At 41.6% G+C, this 22,237-nt stretch overlaps 1 protein-coding gene across 1 annotated transcript in view; it reads left to right on the forward strand.

The window, feature by feature from the left end:
• Window positions 1-22,237, forward strand: part of osbpl5 (oxysterol binding protein-like 5) — a 52,529-nt gene that overhangs the window by 24,567 nt on the left and 5,725 nt on the right. Inside the window, exons 3-13 of the mRNA XM_041939138.1 lie at window positions 11,332-11,487; window positions 11,743-11,816; window positions 13,291-13,371; window positions 13,694-13,795; window positions 14,063-14,266; window positions 14,973-15,057; window positions 15,171-15,333; window positions 19,948-20,161; window positions 20,528-20,712; window positions 20,933-21,014; window positions 21,920-22,018. Of these exons, the coding sequence (XP_041795072.1) occupies window positions 11,352-11,487; window positions 11,743-11,816; window positions 13,291-13,371; window positions 13,694-13,795; window positions 14,063-14,266; window positions 14,973-15,057; window positions 15,171-15,333; window positions 19,948-20,161; window positions 20,528-20,712; window positions 20,933-21,014; window positions 21,920-22,018 (1,425 nt within the window). The 5' untranslated portion in view covers window positions 11,332-11,351. The remainder of the gene's footprint in view (window positions 1-11,331; window positions 11,488-11,742; window positions 11,817-13,290; window positions 13,372-13,693; window positions 13,796-14,062; window positions 14,267-14,972; window positions 15,058-15,170; window positions 15,334-19,947; window positions 20,162-20,527; window positions 20,713-20,932; window positions 21,015-21,919; window positions 22,019-22,237) is intronic.

Here is a 22,237-nt window from a genome sequence, read left to right on the forward strand (position 1 = left end):
AAAAAGCCAATGTTTTGCTTGAAAAATTACTGAAAAAATTTAACAGATATCAAAATGGTTGGCAATTTATTTTCTTTTGATTGACTTCTACCCATGTGCACTCCGGTGTGTCCTTTTGGGAGTATATTCAGGCCTCGAGGAGTTTGTAATGGACTCCTACCCTCTGTTCTTTGCTTTAGCATCATTAATTAAAGTCATATATCTGGCACCTTGTCATCTAAAATCCTTTGCTTAATGACCCTCCTTCTGTCCAGTCAGGATAGGCAGCCTCCAGGTCTCTGCTGGGAGACATCTTCCTCCTAGCCCCGCACACCTCCTGTCTCTTCAAGAGCCCCTGCCCTCACCACACTCACTCCCATGAGGACCACACTTCACCCAGCCTGCAGCCTGTGCTGACTTAATCAGACACAGGCTCATTTACTGCTCCTTTTCTCTTTCTACCAACCTCCGCAGCTTATTATTTCCTTTTCTGTCACAGAGGTTTTCAGCTCTATAAAAAGGCCTTGTCTCGATGTAACAGGGCCTTTAAATCGCTGCAGCGACTTGAAGTAGAGCAGAAGAAAGAATCTAATTTGTATAGCCTTTATATATAATTCAAGGTGCAATGTGATAAGTCAAATTGGCTGATGTATTACTTTTCCGTACCTTGACATTTCAGCTTTGGGAGTGAAATGCAGGAGTGGCATTTAGAGTAGCATAGCATATACTGTCAAACTCTTTGATACTTAAATGTTTTCATAAACTGCTCTTTTGGCATATGAGCACAATCCCAATTTTTTTTATCACTAAAATTTTTGTCGTTATTTTTATTTTGTACAGTAGTGAAGTAAAAAAAGGAAAAATACAAAAAATAAATCTCTCCATGCAAACGTTTTGGCACCCTAAGAGATTTGAGCTCTCAGATAACTTTTACCAAGGTCTCAGAGCTTAATCAGCTTGATAATGCTATGGCTTTTCACAATCATCGTTAAGAAAGGCCAGGTGATGCAAATTCTGAAGCTGTATAAATAACCAATCAAATCAAACCTTGCAGCAATCCCCAGCAGCCATAGACTCCTCTAAGCAGCTGCCTAGCACTCTGAAAAGTAAAATAATTGATTGCCCCCAATGCAGGAGAGGGCTGAAAGAAGACACCAGGTGATTGTTTCCTCAGTTTGTATAGTGATGAAGAAATGGCAGTTAACAAGTTCAGGTACCTTTTCCTGTGTCCTCACCACAATATTCAGCATTAAAAGTTTGTAAAGGAACGTACAAGTAAGATGCATTCTGGAAGTAAGTCCAGTGGACTGATCTAGTTTAAATAGAACTTTTTAGCCACAATTAGCAAAGGTACAGTATGTTTGGGGGGAAAAAAATCATATCAAATCATAAAAGAAGACCTCTCCAACTGTAAAGCACAGGGGTGGATCGATCATGCTTTGGGCTTGTGTTGTAGCCTTTGATGCAGGGAAAGAATAGATTCAGCTAAATACCAGCAAACTTCACATTGTTGTAAAAAAGCTAAAGATGAAAAGTGGCTACTTCTTCAACAGGATTATGATCCTAAACACACCTCAAAATCCACAATGTACTACCTCAAGAAGTTTTTGCCATGGCCCTCATAGTCCCCTGACGTAAACATGATGGGGAATCTGTGGATAGACCTCAAAAAAAGCAAAGAATGTCACAGAACTATTAGCCTTTTGCAAAGAAGAATGGGCAAACCTGAGAATTGAAAGACAAGCTGGGGGGTGTTTTAAGTACTGACCATGCAGGGTGCCCAAACTTTTGCTCCTGGCCCTTTTCCTTTTTTGTTATTTTGAAACTGTATAAGACGGACAGAAAAAGTGATCTTGCTTAACAATGTTAAAGAAATGGGTCATCTTTAACTTTATGCTGTTCGCTGTAAGCTCTTTTACTCACTTAGCTAATCCCTAATTTCCCCAGCAGGTGATTTACAAAGTTTATTTTTATATTATTTTATTTATTCATGATAACAGAAATTTTGACCAAACGTTCGCATGCCACTGTATATTCTACTTTCATATTTATACAAGCGTGGAAAGTTTTCTCATAGCGTCTCTTCTCTTATAGCAACATCCTGCTAAGATCTCAAACAGGTACACAATGGAAACTGAGGGTGGCTTGCAAATACAAAGAAAATTGCTGTTGAGCCATGCTTCTTACTTGCTGTAGTTTGGACTGAAATACTGTGCTGAAGGGCACTTTGTCAGAAAATAGATTGGACAGAGAAATGGGTACCTCTGTACCTCTGTCAGATTTTTACAGCCAGGCAGGAGATTGTGATCATCAGCTTTGATGTTACCAGCCCACTTTCCTGAGTAAGTCATGTTACTTTGTGCTGTTATTTTGACTTTTTCTTCTCCAGCTTTGCCTTCGCAATCTGCTACATTTGTACATTTCTGTTCTGTCCCGTCAGTGACGGGATGCCAGTCCCACACACTGTGTGTAATAATGATTGAGTGAAAATATAATTGAATATAGCAATATTTAATAGCATATATGACAGAACACTAAAATACATATAAATAAACAAATGCAGGCTTGTGGTTCAAAGACCATATTGCTGTTCTGACTAATGATTTCACTGGTCAACTATTATTCGGCTAGTAGTTGCAAGTTTGTGATTTTAATTTTTTTAATTAAATAAGTATCATTTTGTGCATCAGAAAATGTATTTGAATTTTTAAAAATTTTACGAGCACCCACATCAAGTGAGCCAAATGTTAACAAACGGCAACAGCAATAATAATTACAAATGCGCCAGCAAGGAGACTGAACATTGTACTAATTCACAGTATAACATCACACAAGTGTTGTGTCTCAAAACACAGGAACAAATAAGATCTGATCTCATAAAAACAAATACTCGTGGTAATACTCGCTACAAGCTTGCTCCTCTCCTGCTTCATGCTTCTGTCCCAGCCTGAACCCTTGCCCCTTTGACTTTGTTGCCCTGGAGTCGACTAATAGTGGACAGCTATACTAAAAATTGAATGGCATGCATTTCAAAAGGCCTGAGGAATGTGTGATTTAGGTACCAAAACATGCAAAAACATACTCTAGGTTTAAGTTTCCTCTCATTTTGTGCTCATCACGAGCTTGGGCATCTGTGGCTCAGGAGGTGGAGCGGTGGTCAGAAGGTCCCTGACCCCTGCAGTCTACATGTAGAAGTATCCCTGGGCAAGATACTGAACCCCAAATTGCTCCCAATGCTGTGCCATCTGTGTGTGTGTGTGAATGGTTACTGCTCGTAATGAGCAGGTGGCACCTAGCACCAGTGCACGAATGTGTTTGTGAATGGGTGAATGCTGACTTGTGTTGTAAAAGCACTTTGAGTGGTCGTTAAGACTAGAAAAGCGTTATATGAATACAGTCCATTTACAGTCCATAATAACTGTTTGGAAAGAACATAATGATCATCTGCTTCATCTATATTTTTTGATTGTGTTTCTTAGCGGCTGTTGAACGTTTTACAGGATGTGGCAGTAGGTAAAAAACTACATGGTGTTTCTGATGTTTCTTTTGCAGGAATATTAAAGCCATTTTAACAGGTGGATGTTGTTAGGATAGAAGCGATGCCTGTGAGCAATCCTGCAGCAGCAGTCTAAGAGCCAGTGGTTGAAATGCACTACACACAAACAAATGTCTGCACATCTTGCTTGAGCGTGTATACCCACTCTCCCCATTACACCATTTACACTATGTTGAGGTGTGCATTTTTGATGTGCATGCTGCACTTGGCGACAGCCTATTGGTGTATATTTAGGTCATATGGCCATTAGTCCTGCCACCACTGGAGATAGGGGGTTAACAGGGTTGGGGGTGATGAAAGTAGGACAGATGGAGTGATGGAAGGATGGAGGGAGTGTCTGGACTTAATCTGTGCCATCATATTAACAACAACTGGCTTGATGCTAGCTGTAGTTTTTGCAAGGCTCTCACACCAGACACAAGCTGAGCACTTACTGCAGTGTACACATGTAAACACACACAAGCAATGGAGTCTCCTTTTGAGACAGAATTGAGGTTCTTAATGTGGGTATTGCTCTTGAATCAAGACTGGTATACTTCTAAAACGACCATACCCCCTTTTTTTTATTTATAGCTCTTTTGAGCTGAAGTAGAGCTAGTTTGAATGGTTGGGGTTGTGGTTAAGGATGTATTTTTTCTAATTTTGATTAGGTATGTTTATAACAAATATTGGTTCCCATGTCCTGTGTCAGAGACTAAATGTGTGTCGCTATGTTCTCAGATGCCTTTGCATTTTTTAAAAATGTGTCCAAGTGCATCAGTCAGGGCAGAACTTTTTGAATTATTGATATGCATAATATCATCCCATATAGCTCCTGGCAGTGTAGTAGCAAATGGCAGTGTATTAGCTCAAGATGTGTAACCAGCCCTTCCCAACCTCTCTTGTTATCACAGACCGTTTTCTATATTGACAGAATTATTCCAGGCTCGAGGGAGGTCAGGACTGCTATAAAGGTTAGGTCTAAAGTAGGTCAACACACATTACGCCTTTTATTTCCCTATCCACTTCTCAAGACACTGTCAAGCTCCAATTGTTTTTGTTATCTGCTCATGTTACCGAGGTGGTTGCAACAGTCATAGGGACACAACAGATGTAGATTGAGCAGATAAGTAGATGATGATGAAATCATCATCACCCTGCTTTATTTTGAAATCAATGTACTGTTGTGGTGGGCGTGACCTGGAGTCATGACTAAAGATATAGCACAGACAGACTGTGCCAAGTTCATGGTAATTGCCACAGAATAGCCTTTAATAGCCTGTTAAGTAATATTCACCTCTTTTTGCAGAATCATATCATATCACATCCTTGCCCAGAATAAAATCTTGCGTGGTCAATACTAGCCTGCAGCCTGGGGGTTGGAAACCAGTGCTGTAGATCATAGTTGTATAGTTATAATAGTTAAACAGATCTTTACTTGCCTCTTGCTCTGATTCTGTCTGAAGTTTTTTATAGTGTGTGTGGTCTTACTACTGTGGTATTACTTATTTGAAGAAAATGTTTCAAACTGCACTTGGAAGACTTTCCTTATGAGCCTGGTTGTTTTTCAGTGTGATGCCAATAATACCACGCTAGTTAAAGAGATGCAGGATACAGTCTGTGAAGCCAAGGGTGAAAAATGTCTAATCTAATTTTGCCTGATTTCACAGACTGGTTATACTTGAAATGTCTTGTTTTGTTTTTGTTTTTTAAATGTTTTTTGACATTCAGCTAAATTTCATGTTGAAATACATTCAGACTCTTTGTTTGTGTGGCAACAGAGAGACATAGGGGGAATAACATCAGGGATAGAGGGTGAACGGCCAACATGACAGCTAAATCAGGAAACTTAAACTCCATATGACATTTCCCACCTTAAATAGCGCTCATGTTGACAGACTTAGTGTCATTGTATAATTTAGGATTACTGGAAAGTGTAAACCAAAAAAAGTGGCCTTTTCAATAACAAGTTAAGTGGAAAAAAAACATGGACACACTAGGTCGACCACACCCAAGTAGAGGTAAGATCGGGCCCAAAAAATCCAGCCCGACCCGACCCAGGCCCGCGAGTATTAAAGCCCGACCCAGCCCGAGCCCGACTAATTAACGTGATTTGCAGGCCCGAGCCCGAAGCAAACCCGACATTTCATATTTATATGGAGTATTTATATTCATATTTATATTTTATTCATATTTTTCATATGGGGACTCGGGAGGAGGAGGGGTGATTTATGATAACAAATTAAAGCCTGTCTTTTGTAACGAAATCTAAGTTAAACAAGACTGTATAAACATTTACATCTTTTATATTTCTGTGTCTGCAGAGGTTACATTAACCGACAATTTTCCATCATTGACGGATTTTTTTAAGAGTTGACGGGAAAATTTAAGGCCGTCCGTCATTTTGACGGGTTGAAAATTGGGCCATAAACCACAGCAGCAGTACGTCCTTAAGAATTTAGCGCGGCACTTTAAGAGAGAGAGAGGCAGAGAGACAAAGAAGAACAATGACGGGTGGATAATAGACAGAGACGCAAGTTTTATCAGCGCAAGTTTCTGTAGCATTTTCAGCAATCAATTTGAAGCTTTTCCACACCTCACTCTTACCGGTGCATGTTTGCCTTTTCCATTCCCCTGTCTTTAGTTTATCCTTCACATCTTGCTGCTCCATATCGGGGATACCAGCAGGTCAGATGCGGACTTGCGGAGGGGAAGAATTTTAAGAGGACGACGTTCACGTGCGCAGAGCATGCTCTGGCTCTGCGGCTCCTGTTTAGCCTTCTCTGTTTTATCCAAATTATTTATTTTATAACAAGTATTCCGTAGTTTAGTATCGTTTTAGTATACATTTTTATAAACATATATTTATTTAATTAAAAAAAAAGTCAGCGAGCGAGAAGCCCGACCCGACCCGACCCGAACGTAATGATTGACATTTTAGGCCCGACCCGGCCAGAAATTCGGCATTACATCTGCAGCCTGGCTTGTCTTGTATGTGCCTGAGAGAACCTGAAATTTATGCTAGATCATTATGTTAGATCAGTCAAGCATATTATTAATATGCAGGTTAAAACATGTCAACATGCTCCCTTCCAGACACCTCCCTCTGTTTCCCTCCCTCCTCCTCGCAGTTGGTGTTGTGATTACTAAAAGAGAGCATGCCCCATGTGACAGCAAGACAAGTGCTTTCACCTCAACAAGGTAACTGTGGGTCAGGTGCTTTTGTTGTTGTTGCTTGTCTGTCCTTCTTCTCATAGTTCAAGGTTAATGTTTGACACAGGAATATGTGTTATTGACTGACCTGGTGCAGCTACCTTACTGTTATCTTTTCCGTAAGATCTTCTTATCACTGGGTAAATATTAGCCTAGCATCTGTGTAGCATGACTGTGGTAGTTCAAGTTAATGCTAGCCTAGACTGGCAAACTTTAGTTGTGAGAGTTGGGGCTGAGCACGATTGCATGATGTGTTTCAGTATTAATAGGTCTGTCAAAGGGTAGAATGACTGCTTAGGGCACACAGTGGTGCTTGAATTTGTCCTTGGGCCCTCATTGGATAGATTCCTCTCACATTTTGTCCTTTGTCGCAGTGATTGGTCCCACTGATACCTTATCTGAATGTCCTTTTGCTGTTGATGTCCAGTTATGCTTCCCCTCACAGTGGTGCCTTCTCTATTACACACATAGCATCTTCTCATACTTCTGTAAAGGCCAACTAAACATTTAACCTAGCAGGATATAGTAGCTCAAATGTTTTGATTTATATTTAGACATGTAAACACCTCAGTGTGTTTTTGTTTAGTTTTAAATATGCTCTTTTGTGTTATGGTTTCAGTTTATGAGATAGGTCACCTCTGAGCGAGTAAGACTTAGGGCTCACAATTATTGTGGTCAATATTAGAGCCCACGATTATTTGACATCATCCCTCAGTGACTTTGGAAACATCATGCATTTCTTGAACATTTAATAAACATCTCTTTAACAGTGGCCGTTTGGCTTTACTGGGTTTTCAGTAACGATGGCTCACTTGACCACCCTGAGCTGAACTAAACATGCCACAGCCTGGCTGAGAGTGAGATTGGGCTCTTACGGAGTGGTGAAAGCACTCTACTGTAAAGGAGAGGGGTGTGCAGGATTTGTAACTAAAGACAAAACAAGAGCATCATTGTGGCAGAGGTCACATTTTATCTCAGTTATCTTTCCATAATCGTTGGAAGCCAAAATCGTGATGGAAATTAAAACTCAGTTAATCGGGCAGCCCTAGAAGACGGTAACTCACAGCAAAACTGCTGGTGTGTGTGTGTGATTTGTGCACTCATCAACGCATGTTTGTGAATAATGCGCACTGTATGTGGCCTGGTCTGCCACTGCTGCTTGGATTGGCTAGTTGGCGAGGAGCATTTTCTCTCTCCTTTGGCACTACATCATTTTGCATGCATAATCCTCCCTTCAGTCTGCAGCAACAAGGCAGGCACATACACACACACGCACACACACACACACGGTCACGGTATGCACAACACACTCATTTTTTACACTTACGTCATTCACCACACAAACACTGTTGTATACTCAACTGACAGGCCCACACACAACACAAACACATTAAGCATGCATGGATTCCACACCCATTCTCAGTCTAGACTGCGTAATATGCTCATACACTGTCTTTTTTCCCATCAAATCCCGCCCTGCAGCTGTGAGAACCAGCCGTGATTGGTTTGTCCTGTCAGTCCGCATGTCTGCCCACATCTTGACCTGCCTCAGGGCCTGTACTGTAAGTGGTATTAATTCTGTGTGTGTGACTGTCCTGGTACAGTGTGGCAGTCTGTTGTTTACTGTTATGTAAAGGCAAAAGCTTCATGCTCTTTTCCGTGCAGCCTGCACTGCGCTCTGGGTTCAGCACTGTTCTACACATGCACACATGCACTGCAGCAACCGAATGCTATTTATAGACCTGTCCCACAAGGACAAATAAGGCTCCTTTTTGGGAAGAATAAATTTACCTTTTCACACTCATATCTTGGTCTTACATAGCTGCCTCTTTGAAAGGACAAAGGAGTAGAGGGCAGGAGGAAGAAATGCACAGAAGATATTGCAAGATCAGAAGCTAGAAGGGAGTCAGAAGGTTGAGAGAGTGAGTCACAGAGGCCGGGTTGAAAACGGAGGGAAGCAGGGAGTGGTGTGCTGAGTATACGGATATGAGTGTTCTTGTGTATTTTTAATGTGTACATATGTACTTGTAGAGGGAGGGAACAGTTAACCACCAAGAGTGCTCCAGCAACACATGTAGGTTCCAATTTCCAATTTAAAGTTGTGCCTCTCTTTTTTCCATGAAAGCCTGAAAATGACTTGGATATAACTCTACACCTTTGCTTTCATTTAGTATGCATCGTTCTCTGAATATGCAAATACCCCTGCCTCTGTCTCCACCAACCCCCACCACTCGCCTGCAGGTAAAGCAAACCTGCTCATCTCAGACTCTGCTCATTAAACACACAAACCTCTGCTGGTTTTGTTTTGCTAGCTACCGTAGGCTACACAATGGTAGTGATAGTGTTAACGGGATTGGTTGCTAAGGCATGTGACATATGAATGCCTGGCTGTCTGAATCCATGTTTTTGAGACAGTAATTGGTACAGTTTCAAGGTGGAAATGGTCTGATACTGTATGTCTTGTAGCGTATAAAAAACATCTCATGGATGTGACAAAATTGGAGTGGGTTGTCAACCCACAGGTTTTGCGTCTGTACCAGTATATGTACACTTTGACATACTGCACTAACTTCATGCACCAGTGAAATCACAGCTGAATAATGTGGGAGAGTGAAAATGCTCTATGAATGAATTTTATGTAACACGGTGTTCTTGGATGTCGTAATTGAGGACCTGTAGGCGAGACTGTTCTGTAGGCTGAGAGTCAGAGGGTCTTGTCTACTCTGTGTTTGTGCACTGAAAGAAAATGAATGGGATTATATTGATCTGAGCAGAGCACAGTGTGGCCATCCAGACAGACCCAGGTGGTAACAGCTACGCTCCATTTACCTCAGTGTTTTACCGTCAGCTTTGATTTGCTATGATCAGCTCACCACCCGTTTGAACAAGCATAACGATCTGTCTGGAAACAGCTGTGACCCTCAGCAGTTGTTAATAACATGCTAAGAATAGTTTGCAACTTGTCAATAGTTACAGAGCTCAGCGGAGAGGAAAACAAGGCATATGAGAGAGGAGAAAACAGGCTAAGTGAGGCTAAGTGCTGCGTCATTGTCTCGCTGGTTATCAAAGAAAAAAAAAAAAATGCCATTAACAGCACACAGATTCACAGGAGACTTCGAGTCTCAACACACTTTGTCTCTGTACATGCAGACTTGCATACAGTATGCAAATGCCTGTATGGTTTATTAATATGTGTGTGCTTGTTTTTGTCTCCTTCGTGTGGGCATGGTTGCCTGAAAATACAGTATGACTAATCCACTCACTGCTGTAAATTGACAATAGCACAATGACAACATGAAGCTGCAGAGCCGCAGCTCTGCAACACATCTGCAGTGGCTGCATTTGTCCTGTTTTGTGTGCAGAGATGTGCATCTCATTAGTAGATGGAATCCTTGTGGATATTCAGTGAATGACTGAAGAAGCAGCATTTTGGGGTGTGTAGCAATTTGTGCACCGAAGCCTGTTGATGCAGGCAGGGAGGGAGGATGGAGGAGCAGTGGTAATGGTCGTGGGGGTCGCTTGGACAGTGGGTCTCTGTGTGCAAAGCGACTGGACTCGGTTGGAGACACTATTTGTCACTTATACAGACAATGTGCAGTGTGAACTGCTTGTCACTGCCACACACAGTGCCATTATGTGGACAGGCTGACACGTCCTGGTACAGTAGGTAGGGATGCAAAGATACCACTTCCTTTAAGACCAACTACAAGTAATTACATTTGGGTACTTGCTAATACTGAGTTCTAATATGAGTACTTAATAATACCATTACAGTTACTGTTATTTTACATTTTGAAGATAAAATATTACAGTGCTAACATGCTCAGCACACACGCACACACACTTTACTGCGGATCGAGTACAGTTGCAATGCAGTAGAGTGGGGTTTTTTGTGTGTCAGTGAAGCCTCTCTTGACGGCTGCAGCTAAGACTCTGAAACACAGTCACAGCAGGAATCACATCTGATTGGCCACACAATCAAATACAGTTTCTGTAATGTGGTGTCTCAAGGCTGACAGTTTAGCAGACAGTAGTTTGTAGTCTACTCTAGGTTTGTAACTATCGCTTATCCGAAAACATCTCCAAACTGCTCACCTTGCTCTGCCTCTGCCTACCTGCTCAGCTTAGTAGAGGTTTACATTACATTGCCGTAAAGCGGTATCTGGTGCGGTTGTGTCTGTGTAGTTTTTTTATTACAATTACGAGTACATGAGCACCCTATCAGACCTGATAGTGGTATCTGCATTGGTCTATGTATGACAGTAGGTGCTTGTAAGTGTTGGAGAGGAGAGAAAGGGCGTTGGTCAGGACAGACTGATATATACACAGAAACAGAAGGAGTGAGGATGGATGTTAAGGGCTAAGAGTCAGTGTAACAGGGAGAGACAACAGGTAAAATCATATTCAAAAGAAGAGGAGATACAAAGGCAGGATGAATCACTTGATTTGTTTTTAAATCCTGATATTGGATCAATAAATGCACACATGAAAATCTTTTCTGTTACGTTTTGTTCTGATCAGAATTTTCTTTCTTTCTCTGTTTCCTGCTTCTTTTCCAATCTTCCCTTCCCCTCTTGCTTCTTTCTGCCCTTCTCCTCCTGCAGAGGACGAGCAGGTTGTCAGGATGAAGGAGGAAAATTTGTTCCATCGGAGGTTCTCTCTGTGCCCCAATGCCACCTCCCCACCCAAAATTGACCCCCACACCCTCACCCGGAACCTGTCTTATGGAGGAGACAACGACCTCTACAACCTCAGTCCAGGTAAACGGCCACGAGGTCAAAGCTGACAAATGAAATGTGAATATGACAAAAATATGATATTTCAGTAACACGGGCTAGTGGATTCCAGTGTCTGTGAAATGATGGCGTGCTGTACTGTACTTATTCCATACAAATCAACCAATCTCAGCTGCTGCTTATTAGCTGCTTTTGGGGCTGCCATGCTTTAATTGTCTGTCAGCAGGTTTATTCGCAGAGTTCATTTGTATGTGACTGTGTGTTGTGGGTTCCCACCAGGCAGTGAGACAGACAGGAACGGTCTCTCCATGCTGAGTAATGAACTTAGTCCTGCCCAATCACCAGGCAGCAAGGTAAGATCACAGTTCCTGATTGGGCAGTTCTTCATCAGCTCGCTCTAACTGACCCATTAGACGAGCTGCATGCCTTTTTTATTCTGTGACGATTTCTGATTCTGATTGCTAGTAAAAACAACCTGAAACATCAAGATTTTAAGTAGACAAACCTACCAAACTCATGTAATGTTAGGAAATAAATTAAATTAAAATTGATAATTGAAATATGAAGCATATGTATGAGATTGTGATTTCCATCTTGTTTCAAACATTCAGTACATTTGCTTTTTGATAAAGACACGTGTAACACACCAGGAATGAACAACATTTTTAAGTCATGACACTGCACCAGTGCAGTAAAGTCATGTAAAAGCTGTGGGGTTTTATGTGTCAGGGCCATGGTGGGAACTGTGTCTTCAGCACCACAAGCCATTTATTTGACAACCCAGTTCTTAAATGGTCCTGATGCTGCCTCTCTTGCTTAAGTTGTATTAGTCCCAACAACCTGTCTCCCTTCTTCACTAGTACTGATTAGGAGCGGTCCGTAAATGTTTCCAGTAGCAACCTGGTAATCTCATCTTGTCGTGTCTCCTCTCCTCTTGTCGCTTCGCCTCACATCGTCTTGCAATATTGCCTATTTGCTGTACATGTGGAACAACACACAGGCGCAGCTGCATCCCTGGCCCTTTGCCCCTTATTCCATCTTGAAAGTCTTTATGGGATAATAGAAGACTGACCACAGCCTTACCCTTGCATGCTGTCATTTATACGGGGTTGTACTAGCGTACTACATTTCAAGAATGGCTTCTTTTAACACAAATAGATACGACTAAGCGCCTGTGTGGGCTCACCAAATAATATTGTGAGTCATATTGGTTTAGTGCATTCAGAACAAATGGTTATGTAATTACATATTGCAGTGAAATTACATCTTAATTTACCACAGAGATTCTAATCTTTACTCACTGATTAGAGGAGCCCGTCAAAGAGTCAGTGCCCTTTGCTGTCTAACAGAGGAAGTCAGTGGGTTTGTGGTCACAACACCAGAGGCAGGCAGGCAGTTGTGGCCTTGCTGATTGAGGGGTCCACCCACCTGCTTCATACACGCGAGTCAGATGTGCTATGTGGCAAAAAGAGCAATTTAACAATGTGCTGTTCATAATGCAAGTTTGTTCTAAAATCTGTTGTGGTTGTTAATTTATTTATGTAGATTTGATAAGAGACAGAGCAACTTTTCTGTACTTCCAAGATTTGGACTAATTTAAACTTTGATAGCCAATAGTTTTTGTAATAGTTAACAGTGTTTGTCTAGTTAAAATCCTACTCTCTCTCTCTCTCCCTCTCTCACACACAGGTATACATGTATATACGTGTATATTTATTGTTATTATTATTTTTATTTATCTTATTGTTTTATATATATATAATATATATATCTTCTCCCTCCTCTTCGTCCTCATTGACCCTCTCCTCTCCACCCTCCCTCCTCCAGTCTGAGTCCAGGATGTTTAATGGTGTTGAGAAGGACTGCCCCTCCCCCACAGAGAAGCTGGCCCGGAAGGAGTCTCTCAAGGTACATATCACTGCTCTGTAAGAGACTATAAGAGAGCATATAATTTAACTCGTCAGTATCTCCGTCAGTCTGAGCTCAGTGGGTTAAACTCATTTTGAGGAGCTAGTCATAGTGTACCTTTATATTGTATGTTTTTGTAAGTTTCAAATGATGAACAATTAATCATGTTATTAATAACCAAAGGCAACAGTATCACAGCAGGATTGCAAACATTTGTTTGACTCTGCTGCCACCGAGTGGTGGTGCTCTCAGATCAGTCCTGTGACCAGTAAGACTGATGACTCATTCGTGTGTTTTTATTCTCTGTTTTCCTTTTTCACAGGTCCAAAAGCAAAATTACAGGCAAGAAAAGAAACGGGCAGCTAAAGAACTGTTTAGCGCACTAAAGGATCCCAGTGTTGTCATCATGTCCAACTGGCTAAAGGTGCATCGATGCTGTGTATTAGACAGAGCTGCTACATTGACTCCCTGAATAATATCTCGTGCAGTCACACTGACAGAAAGCTATTCAGATTTTGCATCATTTGTCATTTACACCTTTTCCTAATTGTCATCCTCGTTGCAATTTGCACATCCACTTTACAAATGTTAATCCTGTAGTATAAAAAAATCCTCGTCATATTTCTTGTGTCCCCATTATGTTCTGATACTAAAATTCCCTCCTGTCTCATCATCGCTTGTCCCTCTTTAGATCCGTGGCTCTTTAAAGAGTTGGACCAAGCTGTGGTGTGCCCTAAAGCCTGGAGTTCTTTTGATCTATAAGACCCCCAAAACGGACCACTGGGTGGGCACCATCCTGCTCAGTGCATGCAAGCTCATTGAGAGACCCTCCAAGAAAGATGGCTTCTGCTTCAAGCTCTACCACCCACTAGACAAATCCATCTGGGCTGTTAAGGTCAGACATGTGTGAAGGCTCACTGGCTTATTTTTATCACCCAAGTAATAACAGATGATCAAGAAGACTTCAGACTGAGATCTAAATAGAACTATTCACTCAATACTGGCAGAATTCTATCTTGGTGTAATTCTAATGTTTAAAGGTCAGTCTCAAGTCTGATTTCATTTTTTGCAGCAAGCTACAAGCCACGACCGACAATACCCCTCTGTGTAGGACTAGAAATTGGTCACTTTAGTGCCACATAGTGGAAATATCAAAAAGTACACAGTGCCTGATAGTAATGCTGAATAGAATGAATTACTAAGTAGAAATTAATAGCCATATATGAAATAGTCTAACCAGTATTGAAGCTATAAAAAAAGAAAAGAAAAGAAAAGAAAAAGCTTTTTTTTTCAAGAGAGATCTGTTTTTCTTTTTTTTTTATCAAGACGGAATCTTTTAATTAAAATGTGGTTGAACAGTGCTGATTGAATGTGTTGTGTTTACTTGTACTGCAGGTTTAAAACAAAAGTCATTTCATCTGTAGTTGTATGTGTCGGAGCACATATTGACGGTGCCATTTATTTTAGTTTGAATTTTTAATTGACAGTTATCCAAGTGCTCCATTAATGCCTATGGCCCTTGTGAGAGCCATTTGTTTCTGTTGGTACAACATGACTAAAATGGTATGAAGCGTGACGCACTGTTTCATCCATATGCTCAGGGTCCCAAAGGAGAGAATGTTGGCTCCATCACGCAGCCTCTACCCAGCAACTACCTGATCTTCAGAGCAGCATCTGAGTCTGACGGTGAGCTTTATGTGTGGTGGTTGTTTGTTGTTTATGAGCATAATTTGATGTTTATGAACATAATTTATTCTAGGCGCTCCTTCCCATCTCTAATATGTGCCCTATCTCTCCAGGTCGGTGCTGGATGGATGCCTTGGAGCTATCTCTCAGCTGCTCCAGTCTCTACAAGCTGACAGCCAAAGCCGGAAGAGAAGCAGATATCAGCACGTCTTCAGAGTCCTCCCATATACTCCACCTGCTGCAGTCTACCGCACTCAGTGATACAGAGCTGCTACAGTAAGCAATGCACGCATACAGCTGCACACACTGAGAGCCTCTTAGGTATAATTTATCTCTATCTTACATATATTGGTTGTTGTTATTGGATGATATATTAATAAGTCGTGTGTGAGTTTCATCTGTAACCATTAAAAATGCTTAAAAAAGGAAGCATGAATATGACTCTCACACACACTCAGATACATTAAGTTAAACATCCTTACTGCTGCTTACTATTCTTTCAGTTTTGAAAAAAACAAAAAAAGAGTAAAATCCCAATTTGCTCTTGTACTTGTTTTAATGAACAGTTGCACAGAACAATTACTCAAGATACATGCTCATGCTTGGAATTCATAAGTAAAAGGCTGCATTTAAAAACAAAAAGGTAATTTATATATACATAACTCTGTGTCTGGTTTTCCAGAAGCTGTAACTGAAGCCATTCCAGCCTGTAGTCAGATGCAGGTATACATGATTTGTATGCACTTGTGGACATGAACAGTAAGAGCAATAAAGAGTGTTCAAACAGATTTATGCTGTCCTGTCACATCAAAACAAAGACAGGGGCAGCATTGAACTCATGGCTGTTCAGTTGCCCTAGGTAACCAGCTCTGGATCACTGTTCAACATTTAATTTAGTCTTCTGGTCCCTGCTGAAAACCATGTTTCCTGTCTTAAAATACTTAGCTGTCCATGCCTTTGGTGTAGAATAGAAAGTTACATAGAAACTTTAAATAGAAACAGTCCTGATTAGTGATGCATCACAGACTCCTCACTTCAAAATAGAAACACATTAAAATAAGCAAAAATACCTCTTTTGCACAGCTGTGACTGCGTCTGCTCGTATTGTCTTGTGGGAGGCAGCCACTCTGCCTATTGTAGCTGAAATACCCTTGAAAATACATTACCCTGCAAAAGGAATCTAAATTTAGCATGCTTGTGCTAAAATTAGTCTGTCACTGTTTTATTTAGCTTTAGTAGTTAAGCTGAGTCACATTTCTCATTCAAGCATATGTGCCAGCCTACCTGTATGTATTTAGTAAATGTGTGTGATGCATAGAGAGCCACATTTGTGTCATTTTTATTGTGGCATATAATAGTATAGCAGCAGAGTAATGCTTTTCTGCTGTCCTGAACAGTGTGAGCATAGTGTGATGTTGCCCTACTTTGAGCCTCTCATGTACTTCTTTTTTCCCCCCACACTTTAGCATTGGAGCCAGTCTAATAGACACCTTCACTTTGTTGAGTGTATGAAGTAGCACCTTGTAAAACAGGGTGAAATTCTGCTTTGCTGGTCTCTGGACAGAATATTTATTGTAGATTGATTATTTGAGTGTGGAAATGTCTTACAAAGAGCAAATTATGTTGTCAAAGAAACTGCTGAGGCTTTTAAAGCCTTCTGACACTCGTTACTCTTATATTGTGTTGACATTTATATTGTCTAGAAAAATATTCAAAATACAGCTTTATGAGTCTTAAATTGACATTGAGATTCTGAAATAGTGGTCTAAAGAGTGACAGTGCTGACAGAGAAAGTGAATGCAGCTGCTTTACATGTGCACATAACCAAGGCAGCTAACGCCCATCTGACAGTGGACAGTAGAAGACTGTGGCTGCACTGATCTCTGAATGTGGAACCAAATGAATGTGATGAGGAGCATTACATGGGAAACAGATAATGTGCATGTTTGTGTGTGTGCGTGCTCTAGTTGGGCAATCCATTAACGGTTGCTTAACAAGAATGCTACAAAACTATCAGCCACACCAAATTTTTAGATCCTATATTACATATCTTTTGCCTCTCCAGCCCCCTCCTCCCCTTACCTCCCCCGATGGCTGGGCCCACCCTCTAGACATCCATCCCAGCTGTCCCTCCTCTCCTGCTCCTCTCCCAGCCAATCGCAGCATCCCGTACGGTCACATGACTGACAGAGGAGCAGGAAGACGGAATAGAGTGTGAACCATACACCACCCAGAAAGAGACGGGAGCGGCACAGCCGCTGCAAGCCCGCACACAAACACACAAACACGCATGCACACACACACACACACACACACACACACTGGCACACAGACATAAATATGCAAACACACATTCAGGAAGCAGGCGTGCCAGAGTCGAGGAAACAAAACTGCACCTTTTAGTCAATAGACTGAAAACATGTACGCACACACAGGAGAGGAGAGGAGATAAGGACAGACTGCGCCTGTGCTTGGATTTACTGGTAACATCGTCGATGGTGTTTTGATTCCTGAGGAAGAGTTTATCTGTATGCTGTATGTCTCTTAGGTAAGGAAAGCCGACTCTGTTCCAGGGCGTGTTTGGCTTAATAAATAACATTACTGGTTGGTTAGTGATTCACAGAGTGTGCTGGAATGTGACTCTTCTGGTCTGTCGAGCCCTCGGGCGTTTTGAAAATTTAGCTCCCTTTCATGCTTGTTGCAAATAAGCTGTTTCCTTGTTTGCTGTGACCATAAGCCCATCACTGGGAATGTTGTTGTGTAAGCATATGACACTACATTTATCTTCCACTGCCTTCATGCTTGTCTGTATTTGTTAGGATCCCAAGTATGGAGGATTTGTGAAATATCCAACATAAAACATTTGAGTATGCATCTGATAATTACTTGCTTTAGTGTCTGTCTTCTCGTGTGCCCCTTTGAGTGTGTCTGACTGTATTTTTGGACAGTGCACCCACCAGAGCACACAGACATCCACTGTCTGACGTGTAAAATGGCTGTGGGACTGGATCCATGATGTTCCTTTTTAACTATTGATTTGACCCTCCCCTCTCTCATTCTCGCTTCCCCTTTCTTTGGCCATTTAGAAGCTGATGTGTGGCTTTCTTTTCTGTGTTTTTCCTGCTTTTTTCTGGTTGTTAAAGTGCTGACAAATCTGAGGTCTGGATTTGATGTGTCCTAGCAAGATCCAAAATTATCACCCGCAAAGTGCCAAATGCAGTAAATTATGGGTTAGGCAGAAAAATAAACTGAGGTCATCAGCCAGGTGAAGGGTAGATAATTTGAAATCACAGCGTAGGCCAGGTTTACTTCGATGTGTGTTTATATGTGTACTTGCCGAGACTAATGTGACCCTCACTGTCTACCAAACCTATTATGACGTCAGCAGAGCAAATCAAATCAGCTTTATGAATTTAGTTTTGCGTCAATTGGCAACATGTAGCATAAGACAGTCAGTAATTGTTTTGCAGTTCTTTGATAGGCCCTCACTGTGTGCCGTTGCTACAGTTACGTTGTGTCAGTGATTCTGCCTGTAACATTTATTCGTAACAAGTTGCGTTTCACACAACTCTCTGAAGAATGCAGGAAGTCGCCGTAGCAACATTGCATGAACTGGGGCTTTTTACTTCTCTGTGACAGTGAACACAATACTTGGCCTTTCGGTTGCTATTGTGCTGATCTAACCACTCTACAGCTGGCTAAAGTAACTTAATTACCCCTGATGGCATGTACTTTTCTTAGGCAATGCACTGACACTTCTGAGATGGAGCTCATTTTGAACTATACTTTGAACTCTACTAATACTACTTTTGTATAAGACTGCAACTAATGGTAGTTTTCATTGCTGATTATTTTCTCCATTAATCCATCAATTGATTGTTTGGTTTGTAAAAAATCTAAAAATAGTGAGAAATGCTGTCACAATTACCCACAGTGACACATCCACAATGCTTGCTTTGTCCAACCAAAATTACAAACCTCAAAATTAATTAGGAATAAAATAAAATTATGAAAGTAATTAAAAGCAAAGACAGCAAATTCTCACATGTGTGAAGCTGCTAAGCCATTGGCAGATAGACCAAAAAGTTCATTTTAGACCCTGTTCTTCCAAGACTATTAAAATGGTAAGTATGCGTGCGATTGGCATATACAGTATGTGTGTATGTAAAGTACCTGCATATGCATACTTTCCCCTGTGAGTGTCCCCTGATGGTAGCCAGTCACATTCAGAGCAGGTGAATGAGAGGCATGGAATAAAGGAAGACAAGGATGAGGTGGTGTGGTGTGGTCCGGTTGTCTTGGCAACCAGATGTCAGATTTACTAACAGCATCCAGGCTGTCCAGGTCAGCCAGGTTTTTATAGTGGATAGTCTCTATACCACAGTGGGCTTCCTCATCACAGCTGCGAGGAGGAGTGAGGATACCAGAGAACATCACATATTCAGTACACATTTAAAGGCCACTTCAGAGCCTTGAAGGTTCAAAGGAGCTGAATTCTGTTTTCCTCAGATGTCTGCACCAAGCTGTTTGTAGATTGCCTGACTGGAGAGGCAGTGATCAAAGCTTTGGCAGCAGAGAAGCAAAATTAAATAAGATGTTTGCAGTGTCATGTGACATTACTCATCTTAAATGCCTAATCATGGTTATTAATACATCCTCAAGCTTCCACAGTCATTTAGATTACCCCTAGTAATGACTTCCATATTATACCAGTTCATATCTATTAAGATGCTCCTGTCAAGCATCAGTGCACCCACATTTTTACAGAAGGAGCAGCTCAATTCAATCATGTGACTGTTCTTCATCTGTAATCATGCAGTGGCAATAAAACACTTGAAAATGCTTGATATTGTTCTAACCTTGGTGTTCACCTCCCTCTTTTAATTTTAGGTTAAATGACACTGTGCTGCTGGGCAATCACCACATGGAGCATGATGGCTTTTCAGACAAATCAGAGCGCGAGGCTCATGATGACTGGGACACTACGGCCAATGAGAACGGTGGAAGGCTGACGGAGGAGAGCGACATGGACCAATCAGACGAGCCGTCCCCCGGGCCACAGGCCACAGCCTATGTAGAGCAGAGCACAGAGGAGATGGCTGAGGTGAGGTGCTGAGTTTATGGTTACAGTATTTATGAAGGGAGGTCTGCCTGGTCCTTTTTGAGCTACAGTTCCCTCACTGCAGTTTTTACCTTTTTTTTAATGCTCAAAAAACGTAGCTAGAAATACAGATCTTGGTGGTTTGAAGATTTAAGTGTACTGTTCACTGTTTCTTATTCTCAGGCTTATCCACCATAGTTCAATAAGCATTTTCTCTCACTTGCGCTGGCCCAATATTAATTAAAGCTTATCTAGCTGCCTTTGAGAAATTCTGTTTTTGCTTCTCTCAGTCATCATCCAGTGCCTGACCGGAGAGCCACCAATGTGACTTTCTGCTGACCTCACTCATGTCTATATGTGTTACTCCAGGCTGGGGAGGCGTCCCAGGTGGAGACTGTATCGGAGGAGAATAAGGGTCTGATTTGGGGGCTGCTGAAGCAGCTCCGGCCAGGCATGGACCTGTCCAAGGTGGTGCTACCCACCTTCATCCTGGAGCCACGCTCTTTCCTGGACAAGCTGTCTGACTACTACTACCACGCTGATCTGCTCTCACAGTCCGTAACTTTAAGTCACTAAGCTGTGTGTGTGTGTGTGTGTGTGTGTGTGTGTGTGTGTGTGTGTGTGTGTGTGTGTGTGTGTGTGTGTGTGTGTGTGTGTGAGAGTGAGTGTGTGTGTCCATAAATGTGTGCATGTATTAGTATTTTCCGATGAAGACTGGAATTATTACGTACCTTTTTTTTTTTGTCATAATTGTTGCCATCTTTCCTGCCACAGAGCTGCGCTGGAGGAGAGTGCATACGGTCGGATCAAGCAGGTGTTGAGATGGTACTTGTCTGGCTTCTACAAGAAGCCGAAGGTAAGATTCATTCACTACTATCCCACATGACTCGCCCAAAAAAGGACAAACCTCATTACATGATGTAACACCTGTTTTTCTACATATATCTGTATTTTTGTTTTGAAAATTTGCACATATTGTGATTTTCTTTTCCTTAGATTTATCCTTTTTCTTCCTCGTTCCCTCAACTGTAAGGCCCCTTGAGGAAAAATGTGATCTGTGATTTTCAACTGTATAAATAAAACTGACGTAACTTTTTACAGTTTTTAGGTTACATACCCACCCACACTGAGGAGGTCAATTTTTGGGGCACTGGAAGATTTTCTCTGAATGGTAGCATTTTTCTGAATGTCCCTGTGGGGCTTACCATCCTCTAACATGACATTCTGGGACACTATATTTCTTGGCCCTCTTGACAAATGACCCCATTGTGGATCTGTTTCTGCATTAAAAACATCAGGAGACACTTCCCATTTGTTTCCTCTGGATAGGAATTTATTTCCTCAGCAAATCACCAGCCATGAGCCAGCAGATAACACCTGAAGATTTAACTGGGTTTACTCAGCACTTTTTGGGCTGACTGCCTCCGAGTGACTCACTGGAGGTAGAAACCTGATAACTTATCATTTTTAGGACTGCCTGCCTGCGATGTTGTGCATTATTTCCTGCTGAATTATTGAGTCCAGACAAGAGGTAATGTGGATGGTGGAGACTAAACTTTTTAAATCTCAAGGCCAGTCTGCTCCATTGATCATCTGCATTGCAATTAGTCCTCAGCAGCAGCTGTTGCTTAAATATTAAGAAACTATCATTTCAAGCAATAGCAGAAATGAATTGAATTGGATGGAGTAGAAAGTCCAGAGAAAAAGTGTGAAAATACTTGTAGTGATACTAACACTGCTGTTTGTGTTACCATTTTCCAGGGTCTGAAGAAGCCTTACAACCCAATCCTGGGGGAAACATTTCGCTGCTGCTGGCTTCATCCTCAAACTGACAGCTGCACTTTCTACATAGCTGAACAGGTTAGACCAGACTCATAGCTAGAATGTGTAAATGCACAGGAATCATCCCTTGTGTAAAAATACTTTTGCACAATTTGGCAAATGCACAGAGCACACACCTGTGAAATGCAGCAAGTGTAAAATGAATGCACGTCAAAGGGGTGACATCTCTCTCTCTCTCTATGTCTCTCTCTTTCTCTCTCTCTCTCTTTCTCTCTCTCCCCCTCTCTCCCCCCTCTT

This window comes from Chelmon rostratus, chromosome 6 (genome assembly GCF_017976325.1).
Source record: "Chelmon rostratus isolate fCheRos1 chromosome 6, fCheRos1.pri, whole genome shotgun sequence".
NCBI lineage: Eukaryota > Metazoa > Chordata > Actinopteri > Chaetodontiformes > Chaetodontidae > Chelmon > Chelmon rostratus.